Source organism: Lupinus angustifolius, chromosome LG08 (genome assembly GCF_001865875.1).
Source record: "Lupinus angustifolius cultivar Tanjil chromosome LG08, LupAngTanjil_v1.0, whole genome shotgun sequence".
Classification (NCBI taxonomy): Eukaryota; Viridiplantae; Streptophyta; class Magnoliopsida; order Fabales; family Fabaceae; genus Lupinus; species Lupinus angustifolius.
Window position 1 is genome coordinate 14,173,667 of NC_032016.1, and position 11,127 is coordinate 14,184,793.

The window sequence follows — 11,127 nt, forward strand, 5'->3', positions numbered from 1 at the left end:
TAGGCAAGAACCACTCGCTCAAGTGAGGCTGGCTCGCTCAGGCGGCAATTGGGGACCGGGGCTACTATTTCTTCCTCGCCTAGGCAAGGGGGTTCAGCAGCCTAGACTACTTCCTCGCCTGTTTGGGCCACCGGATCGAGTGGTGTTCCATCATGGATAACTACCATAATACTTGATATTTTAATCTATCCTAGGGCATACAATTTAAGAAATCATCCGTACTTAATCCAGGCACACAGTCATTTGGTTAAGTACGGGTTTCTAAATAAAAATAAATATAGCTCCCAACTTTTGAGGTAGTTGGAAGATCTATGTGTCATATTCGGACACCACTATGTCACGATCTATTCTCCCTCGCCTTGGGTTGTAGCATAGTTGATCTTCTTTACGTGAACGCGTAGGTTGTCCGACTTCGAACGCCTCAAAACTAAACACAAAAACCAAAACAGCCCCATGGACAACAATATTTCATGGTTTCAAAACAATAATTTCTAAATTCACGAAAACCTATTTTTTTTTGAGTTCTTGAATAAAACACGAGTTAGGAAGATTATTATAAAATTTCTACTGTTGATTTGAAGAGATGAAGAACGAAGAAATAAGAACTTACCTTGGAGTTCTTGAGAAAATCAGAATGAAGAAGAGAAGATTGAAATGAAATGCGAAGGGTTTCTCCAATTTGGATGACTCTTTTAAAAGGAAATGGATGTGATTTAGAGAGGGCAAACCAAAGGTTGTCAAGAGTAATGGTGCAATGAGTAGATGAGGGGTTTAAGGGATTTTGTGTAAAAGATGAGTATTTTTACTTGCTTGCCAAGCAAGTTTCACTCATGAAAGTGAAGTGACCTCTTCGGTGAAACATTCACGCTTAAATCATGCTCGAGTATTATCGAGGCTAATACTCGGATGGATATTAAAAATCTTCTGATTTCGATTTATGGTTAGAATTTCGAACTTAGAATTCAAAGTGAAAAATATTTAGAAATGCGTCATAGACAAACTTGATGTCTATCTTGACTCGAAATAATATTTCGAAGCCAATGGAAAAATCATAATTTGATTTCGAGCTACATAATTCAAAAACACGTTATTGGGCCGAATTCGGGCGAATTTGGGTTCGACAGCAGTCCAAAAATTTTCCGTCACATAAAATTACGAGAATATACCACAAAATGGGAATTCACAAATAAAGACTAAGACTCAACTATGGCTTAGCCTAAACCATTATTGATTAATTTCTAAAATTAATTTTTGTTAAAATAAATACTTAATAAAATACATCGAATTTTCACAGTGTTACAACACCCATAGGCCCAAGTGTCCATGATGTGTTTCTATTGGGTGCTTATATCTGATGCACATTATAATAAGGAACTTGATTCCAATATATAACGTTTATATTTTACTCTATTTTAATACTAGGTAATGTGAGACTTCATACAATAACATATTTCAAACATTTCTAACACTATTTATTTTTTGTCTTATGATTATAACTCATGTATATTTTGGTTTTATTGAGCTAGAGATCATTGGTGATTTTGGTAAGCTCATATTTTCGTAGACACAAGAAAATCAGAAGAAGTTATTTTTAGTCTAAAAGATTTTAGGTAATCTTTTGTATCTTTAATTACTATTTTTATCTTTATAAATTTTGATATTGTTTTATATTCTGAGCAGTTGTGATATCATTAATTGTACTCTATGCGATTTCCTTGCTGTAAAATTGTTCAACTACTACAATAATCAACCTATTGGTGCTCCTATGATCATTATGCTAACACATGCTTGAGTTAAGGAAGGACAATGTCAAGTTGTCATTAGTAATTAATAAGTTTATATTTCAAGTATTATATTTTGATCTTATTTAGATTTTCTAACTTATCTATAATGTGTTCTAGGGAAGTATCCACCCACTATTTCCAAGTCATGGTGTGGATCAATGATATTAATAGATAAAGAAATTGTAAACATTGAGATATACAAAGAGAGGTATGCTTAAATTAGTTTAAATATAGACAATTTAATTTGCTTACTACTGACGATAATATTTAACTAAGATTTTTGTTGTAGTTTTTCAACTCTCACTCTATCATGTAGGACAATGAGCCAAAGTAATAACCAATTGTCACAATGGTCAAACTTATTCGATGATGACCGATTTATATATAATTTTGAGTGAACAGTATTTCTAAAATTTATGCCCTTATATCCTATGAGGTATTCATGATTTATATGATTGGTATTTATTTGTTATTTAATAGCTAGTTAACCATGTTTTAAACTGTTGGGACAACATTGATATTTATTATTGGCAAACAAAGATGGTATATGATGGATGCACTAAATACACGAAGAATGCCGACAAGTCTTGCCCCGGGTAATTCTATACTTATTCTACCTATGAAAGTTACATATGATGTTACAAATATCTTTTATTAACTATTATAACCTAAACTATTAAAGTATCCTTTATAAATATTTTTTATTTTATTTAATATAACAGGAATTCTACCATCCTATTCGTCAGTAGCTTTAATTTGAGAAACATTATCTTCGACGAGGTACTAATCACTAACTTTTTAATTTAAAAATTATTTTGCACTATTTAAATAAATTCATACAAAACAAATTATTACACGTGCAAATGCATAAATATTAATTGATGAAATAAACCAATATCAAAATAATATTAGCTCATTTCTAATACTTCAATCCTTTTTTTCTGGAGTATACTTTCACATTAGAATATAAACTCGAATGTTAGAGAATGTTAACATGTTTTCTTCTTAGAGCCGAAAGCATTTCATCATATATATTTTTGGGACCAATTTGTATCCTATGTCTACTCACATTGGGATGTGATAACGTTATCCACAATTAATGCAAGCCCAAAACGACAAGAACAGTTCTTTCACTTAAATCCATGCAAAAAAAACCACACTGTCTGAGTACGAGCCACGTATACAAACCCGAGGGGACACGTGTCAAATGACAAAGGCATATACACGTGTCCTTTGTTTTAAGTTGCCACAACCATGCAAGGTGGCAAAGCATAATATCTTGTCCTTCTTTATAAACTGGTTATCTCAGCCTTTGTTTTATTCTACCAACAAAACATAAAGCTTTATTTGAATGTTCGGTTATCACTTTGTTTAACGATCACAAGCAGTTTCTGAATTTCTTACCAGTCTTTAACTTCAATCATGGATTCTAGAGCAACACAAAGCCATGCACATGAATATGATGAAAAGTACCATCATAATCAACAAGGTAGATTTAATAGAAGTTTGGTTTTGCTTAAATTTCAAAGGAACATTCACTTGTTTATTCTAATGGGCAATGTTATTATTTTTTGTTGGTTTTGTTTTTTGCTTTGAATTTTGGATGTAGTGTCACATGGTGAAGAAGACCACCACCATGATCATGAGAAGAAATCGGTTCTGAAGAAGGTGAAAGCAAAGGCTAAGAAAATTAAGGACAAAGTCACAAAGCATGGTCATCATGACCATGAACATGGTCATGATCAGTATCACTATGAAGATCAACATATCCCTGATGATCATGACTTGGATGAGGAAGATGATGATGATGAAGAAATGGTTCATGACCCAGAAGTACATGGAGCACCAAGTATGTTTTTTTCTAACACAGAAACATTAGTCATTACTTGTTCTGTTCTTTCATAATATGCTGATAGAAACTGTCTTTTGCTTCAAGGAAGCAAGGATATTTCCAAATAGTAGATAGTTTACACATCATTGTTGGATACTTAATTACTGATACTAGTGCAGTATAAATGAAATATAATAATAGTATATATATTAGGTCTAACTAGCAAGACAAAAACTTATATGTTATAGGTAATGGTATTACGCATTAAAAATTTAATTCTAATTAAAATTTTGTTCCAAATTCTAATTAAAACTTTTAGTTTGGATAGCCTCAAAAAACATAAATGCATCTTTAAATATGATAGGCTAGATATATCTTCATACAAGTTTTTTTAACTTTTGAAATATTCATTTTTTCTTTCAATGAAAGATTTATACACCATGCTTACCTATGCCCATAGTATTAAAATAAATTTGATAACTTGGGTTGGATAATTGGTTTGGTTGTTCTGCAGTTTATGACAGTGCTACTGTTAAAGGTGGAACACCAGGGCAAGCTCAAAATTTAGGGAGGCATGGACCAAATTTTGGAGGTTCAACAGTTTTGGCTGAACCACCTCATCACAATCCAAGAGTTATAGTCGTTTCTCCAACAACTGGAATTGGTCAAAGCAGGGTCAATGACCCAGCCAGAACATTTGTTGGAGATGATATGAGAGTGCATGATAAGGTTAATTTGGTGAGACCAATGGGATTGGAGGAAGATCCTCATGCACCAAGAAGTACACCTGTGTCACATGATCCTGCAAATTACCAAACCAAAGTCACTGATCCTACTAGGGCAGGTAAAGTGGATGATTCAACAAAGCTGTATAACTCAATTTTCAATATGTTAACATTAATGTCTAAAATGTGTACTTGTTAGAGTTTATTTAGCTTGCAGTGTTATGAGTTTGATTTTAGTTGTCCACAAATGAGGCATTGAATCCTGTTAATGAGGATAACAATTTGGCAGGACTATATATAAATGTGATATAGCTTTTTAGTTTTCAATCTATGATTTCTATTCTCACTATAGAGTTATTCATAGTAGGTGGTCACTGACTCATTGTTGGCATGTTGAATATACTGTACTAGTTCTATGATTTAACATGACTATATGTATGACTGATTTGGTCTGTGATTTTGGAGGATTGTTATTGTGACTTTGGCGACTTTAGACTAATATTGAAGTCAATTCATTTGAGTTCCACATTGGTCCATTATGTTCCAGATTGGTGTCAAGTTACTAGTCCAAAGTCAAGTCACTGAATCCAAATCCGCATTTGTATTATCACTTCTTAGAGTGTCAACCTGTGATCTCTAATTTCATATTTTTGGCCAACAGGTGGTGCAGAAGTTGACATTACCCCAATTCAGAGTTCTCTTGCCCACATGGCTCTCCACAATGAGCCAAAACCTAATCTAGAGCCAAAAATCCTTCCAACTATTGCTGAAACTCAGCACACTTTAATAAATGAAAGCCACCACCATTTTGTGCCAGAGCTTTCTACTGCAACAAAAACTCAATACCCTTCTGCACAAACACATGACCACAACATGCCACAACTGTCTAGTGAAATTAAAACTCAATATCCAAGAAGCCATGATCAGCTTATGCCAGACTTGCATATTTCAAACAAAACTCATTACCCTTCTACTACAACACATGACCAAAACCTGCCAGGGCTATCAAGTGCAACTCAATCTCATTACCCTTCTGCTTTAAGCCATGATGAGTTTATGCCAGACTTGCATGGTTCAACCAAAAGTCATTATCCTTCTGCTATTAGCCATGATCAAAACCTGCCAGGGCTATCAAGTGCAACTAAAACTCATTACCCTTCTGCTGGGAGCCATGATCAGTTTAAGCCAGATTTGCATGGTTCAACCAGAAGTCATTATCCTTCTGCTGTGAGCCATGACCAAAACATGCCAGATTTGTTAAGTGCAAATAAAACTCATTACCCTTCTATAAGCCATGACCAAAACCTGCCACAACTATCAAGTGGAGCTAAAACTCATTACCCTTCTGCTGGAAGCCATGATTCAGGGTTGTTTTCTACCGAACCGAAAAACCAGTACTCTTCTGCTAAAGGCCATCATGACCAGGACTTGTCACACATGTCTAGTGCAACAAAAACTCAATACCCTTCTGTTGGAAGCCATGATCAGTTTGTACCAGATTGGCCTACTCAAACTAAACCACACTACCATTCTTCTGAAAACCAGGCTCAGTTTATGACTGAGCCAATACCCCTAAGTACCAATACATACTCACAAACTCCTGAACCAACCACCACTAGATTTCAAGAACAACCACACTATGAATCAATGGAGAAACCATCAAATGAAAGAAGTTACACGGACAAAATCTCTTCTGCCACATCTGCAATAGCTGATAAAGCTGTTACAGCTAAAAATGCGGTCGCGGACAAGCTTGGTTATGGTGAAAAAGACTATGACAAAGAAACAAGGTTTCACGAAGACAACAGAACTGGTGAAAAAGCACCAAACCAGAGCAGTTACACAGAGAAAATCTCATCAGCAACTTCTGCTATTGCTGATAAAGCTGTGTCTGCTAAAAACACTGTAGCTTCAAAGCTTGGTTATGGAGAGAAAGGTGATAATGCTGATAACAAAGTAACAACATCAACAACAAAACATGTAGAGGAAAAAAGGGATAATGCTGATAACAGTACTACTAATACAGCTTCAGAATATGGGAAAAACATTGCTCTTTCTCTGACAGAGAAACTAGCTCCAGTATATGGAAAAGTTGCTGGGGTAGGAAGCGCAGTGAAGTCTAAACTTCCAGGAACAGAAAAAGAGAGTGTGGGTGTGGAACAAGATAGAGGGGTTTCTGTGAAAGACTATTTGGTTGATAAGTTAAGGCCTAGTGAAGAAGATAAGGCACTTTCTGAGGTGATTACAGAAAGCTTGCATAAGAAGGAAGAAGAACCAAGAGAGGTTAGGGATGTGAAGAATGTGATATCTGATGCTGTGCACAAGAGAGAAGAAGAAAAGCCTGAGATAAGAGAAAGACATAGACCCTTGGGGAAGGTAACTGAGTCAGAAGAAGTGAAAATGAGGTTGGGTACTGATGAGAAAGCAGAAAGAAGGTATGAAGATATTTATGTTAATAGTCCTGGAACTGGTGTGGTTGATAAGCTCAAGAATGTTGTTGGATCATGGTTTGGTGGTAACCCAGAAGAGAATCAATCTTCACAAGGTACTTCATCACTCTTTTCTTTAGTCCTACTTTTTTGCTATATATAATCAATATTTTGGGTTAATATATTTATACAGATATCAATTTCAAATTTTAGAAAAATCAATGGAGAAACCATCAAATGAAAGAAGTTACACGGACAAAATCTCTTCTGCCACATCTGCAATAGCTGATAAAGCTGTTACAGCTAAAAATGCGGTCGCGGACAAGCTTGGTTATGGTGAAAAAGACTATGACAAAGAAACAAGGTTTCACGAAGACAACAGAACTGGTGAAAAAGCACCAAACCAGAGCAGTTACACAGAGAAAATCTCATCAGCAACTTCTGCTATTGCTGATAAAGCTGTGTCTGCTAAAAACACTGTAGCTTCAAAGCTTGGTTATGGAGAGAAAGGTGATAATGCTGATAACAAAGTAACAACATCAACAACAAAACATGTAGAGGAAAAAAGGGATAATGCTGATAACAGTACTACTAATACAGCTTCAGAATATGGGAAAAACATTGCTCTTTCTCTGACAGAGAAACTAGCTCCAGTATATGGAAAAGTTGCTGGGGTAGGAAGCGCAGTGAAGTCTAAACTTCCAGGAACAGAAAAAGAGAGTGTGGGTGTGGAACAAGATAGAGGGGTTTCTGTGAAAGACTATTTGGTTGATAAGTTAAGGCCTAGTGAAGAAGATAAGGCACTTTCTGAGGTGATTACAGAAAGCTTGCATAAGAAGGAAGAAGAACCAAGAGAGGTTAGGGATGTGAAGAATGTGATATCTGATGCTGTGCACAAGAGAGAAGAAGAAAAGCCTGAGATAAGAGAAAGACATAGACCCTTGGGGAAGGTAACTGAGTCAGAAGAAGTGAAAATGAGGTTGGGTACTGATGAGAAAGCAGAAAGAAGGTATGAAGATATTTATGTTAATAGTCCTGGAACTGGTGTGGTTGATAAGCTCAAGAATGTTGTTGGATCATGGTTTGGTGGTAACCCAGAAGAGAATCAATCTTCACAAGGTACTTCATCACTCTTTTCTTTAGTCCTACTTTTTTGCTATATATAATCAATATTTTGGGTTAATATATTTATACAGATATCAATTTCAAATTTTAGAAAGTGCACTTTTTCTTCTTTTATTAGAGTTGAGTTGAGTGTGCACTTTTTCTCTTTTATTAGAGTTGAGTGTCAAATGTAATTATGATTTTTGGTGTTTTGTTGTAGTTGCAGGAGGTGAAGATTTGTCTAAGAAATCTGGTTCAGGAGTGGAACATGTTGGTGCTAGAAGACTCCAGGATTCATCACATTGAATAGTTTGACTGCATGTGTTTCTGTAGTTACATTATGATTTTATATCATATTTCTTGTGAAAAGTATAAGACTCTGTTATTTATGTGTGGGAGTAATATAGTACATTGTATCATGCCTTTTATTTATTAAACGTTTGAATTCAATATAAGATTTGGTATTTGTCTACTTCTTTTAACCTTTCTTTTTAGTTTTTAATAGTTTTTATAGTAGGAAAAAAATGACTAACATGTTGTATAGAGACATGTTTTCAGACGAAAACCTTAATAAATTCCTTTTTTCTTAGTTTAATATTGGAACAAATTGAGAGAAAACTTAAGCCAAATGAACATATATATTATCTTAACAACTATGTTACTGAACAATTACCGTAGCTTCTCTATAATGGAAAATATGAAAAGGATATAGGTGAATTAAAAAAACTTTTTCTTGAGCCAATATTTTTGGGTATTCTTTTAAAACTCATCTCCATCTTAGAAATTGGTCTCTACCTATGCAAAAAGTTTGCGAAGAACAAATATGAACAGAGACTCACAGTACCCAAAAAAAACTCTATGGACAATTTAGCAACTTACAATGGCTTCTCAATATATGAAATTATGCAAAATAAAGAAATTTGAAAAGACCAGATGATAACTTATAGTTACTGCTTTTATTTCTTCTCTTTCTTTTCTTCCTTCTTCTCCTCTTTTTTTTCTTCCTTCCTCTCTTCTTTCTTCTCTTCTTTGGCAGGTCCAACTGATATTATATCTACTTTCCCTACTTTCTTCAGCTTCTTCACAACTCTTACTGTGTCCATTTGACCAATCACTGTCAAATTTCTGATCCTTAATATATGCAGCAATTGAATCAACCCCTGTTCATCAACAATTAAATAGACCCTTCATCAGTCCTTAATAAACTATACACTATATTCTATAATTTCATTAATTAATATGAATATTGAATGTAGAAAAATTGATTTTTTATGAGATACTAATACCAACCATAGATATCTGCAGCTGCTTCTATAGCTTTCTGTTTTGTCTTGTCATCGATCATAGTCAATACCTTTAACACAATCTTCTGCTATGCATCCAGTGAGGGTAAATAAAGTTAGTATGGTAATAATTTTTAAATTATTTCTCTGAATCAAATAAAACATATAAAAAATATAAATATAAATAGAATATAAAATCTTCACACCGATATTATAAAGATTTATACAGATACACTTCATCATCCACCATTTATTTGGATTACCTTTTTTTTGTAAATTCAATCATAATTAAATATCAATAGTGGATGATGCAATGACAATGTATAAATCTTTTTCTCATATATATTTATATAGCAAAACAAGTAAACAAACATGAACATGTGTATCATCAGGAATCTAAGTGGAATAGAACAAAGTTCTTCAGAGAAGAGAAAATGAAAATCAGTACCTGAGCCATTTGAAGAGGAAAAAGGGTGTGAAATGTGAAAAGAAGGAAGAATGTGAATAGTTGCAACCATATTAGATGAGTGTGAGGTGGGAGAAATTGAGGCCTTTCAACTATAGTGTAAGGTTGGGAAATTATTACATATTACATTAACCAATGGTTGCACCATATTTTACATTTAAAATTAAATGTATTTATTAGTACATATATAACTAATAACATTGGACCTCTACAATGTAGAGTTAGGATCTCGGGTGTCTGTACTGTGTAATATGAGGAAAAGAGAATTTAAATTTTTTCAAATAATTATATCTTAATTGTTTATTTTTTTTTCAAGTATGGATCCTATCGATCAATGAGGAAACAACTCATTGAAAAACCAAAGTAAATCTAACATGTAATAATATATATCATTTTACGTATAATAAAATTATATTATTACCATTAAAAACATAAAAAAAAAAAACTGAGTTATTTGTTTCTATATTAGTGGAGAAGATCTCTATTTATTTTTCACTCTAGCATGTCAAAATATGTATCTAATGGAGGGTGCACCAGTGGAGATAATCTCTCTTATATTGCCATTCTATTATTTATCATTAATTTTTTATTATCATTCACTCTTAAATAAAAAGTAATATAAATAAATATTGGATAATATATTTATTATGTATAGATTTGTTTATTGATAGTTATAGATGGCAAAACAGACATTGCCCATGGGCCCGTCTGCATAGCCTACAATTTTTACCGGCAGTGCATATAAATTTTGCTTATTTGCCTATTTTGTTCGGCACATTTGCCCGCATACATTTGTAATAGGCAATGTGGGTAGCTTGTGGGCATAATGTAAATAAAAAGAGAAGAAAAATTCCAATAAATTATGATGTAATGTGATTTAATGTCTCAAAAAAATTATGGTGTAGTATGATTTATTCAACTTTATAAAAAATATTAGTTTTTCTAAATTTTGTTCTCATTTAACTACTTTATTTAATTTATTTTTATTTTATTAATTTTTTATTTTTAAATTATTCAGAAGTATCTGTGGCCACCCACATACTCGTTAGCCCGTTTTAAAACGAGCTCGACATGCTATTTTGTCCTTTAAATTAATACAGGTATATCCACACCCACTTAAATTGGTGCAGACATTTGTAGGCATGGTCAAAATCTGCAGTAAATCTGCAGCATATATTACACCCTTAATTCATAACCAATTTATTTTGTTGCTTTGAGCCCCATAGTGAACATGATTGCAGTTGTATTCATGAGTGTGTGTCCTTTATAGGTGTGTTATCATGATAGGAGGCTCCCGGCCAGTGTGGTATCAGAGCCACCTCAGGAAAACAGGGGGTACGTATGGTATGAATGTTATAGGAGAGGTGAGTAGGAAAGGACACACACTCATGAATACAACTACTCAAGAAGACAGACCCATTATCCTAAGCTCATCTCTTTCCTTACCCAAATCCTGCTCTAAAACTCTCTCTTCGAAAATCGAGAACCTTATAGAGTACTCATAT

General features: G+C 33.8%; 1 protein-coding gene and 1 pseudogene across 3 annotated transcripts; one reads left to right on the forward strand and one right to left on the reverse strand.

Annotated features, from left to right (window-relative positions):
• LOC109355272 (low-temperature-induced 78 kDa protein-like) lies at positions 3,120–8,370 on the forward strand. 3 transcript variants are annotated; one of them, XM_019598337.1, is made up of 6 exons: positions 3,120–3,273; positions 3,394–3,633; positions 4,130–4,459; positions 5,002–5,983; positions 6,987–7,888; positions 8,100–8,370. In XM_019598337.1, the coding sequence occupies exons 1-6, from the start codon at positions 3,207–3,209 to the stop codon at positions 8,177–8,179; spliced, it is 2,601 nt and encodes an 866-aa protein (XP_019453882.1). In that variant the 5' UTR covers positions 3,120–3,206; the 3' UTR covers positions 8,180–8,370. The 3 variants fall into 3 exon arrangements, with proteins under 3 accessions (XP_019453882.1, XP_019453880.1, XP_019453881.1); XM_019598335.1 differs by having other exon boundaries at positions 8,094–8,368; XM_019598336.1 differs by lacking the exon at positions 6,987–7,888 and having other exon boundaries at positions 5,002–6,885; positions 8,094–8,369.
• LOC109354170 lies at positions 8,610–9,731 on the reverse strand (annotated as a pseudogene).

Bases quoted from the DNA above. Each gene is read 5' to 3' on its own strand.
- LOC109355272 (XM_019598336.1), top strand. From the start codon at position 3,207: ATGGATTCTAGAGCAACACAAAGCCATGCACATGAATATGATGAAAAG. The intron at 3,274-3,393 runs GTAGATTTAATA...TTTTGGATGTAG, and splicing joins GTACCATCATAATCAACAAG to TGTCACATGGTGAAGAAGAC. The intron at 6,886-8,093 runs GTACTTCATCAC...GTTTTGTTGTAG, and splicing joins AGAGAATCAATCTTCACAAG to TTGCAGGAGGTGAAGATTTG.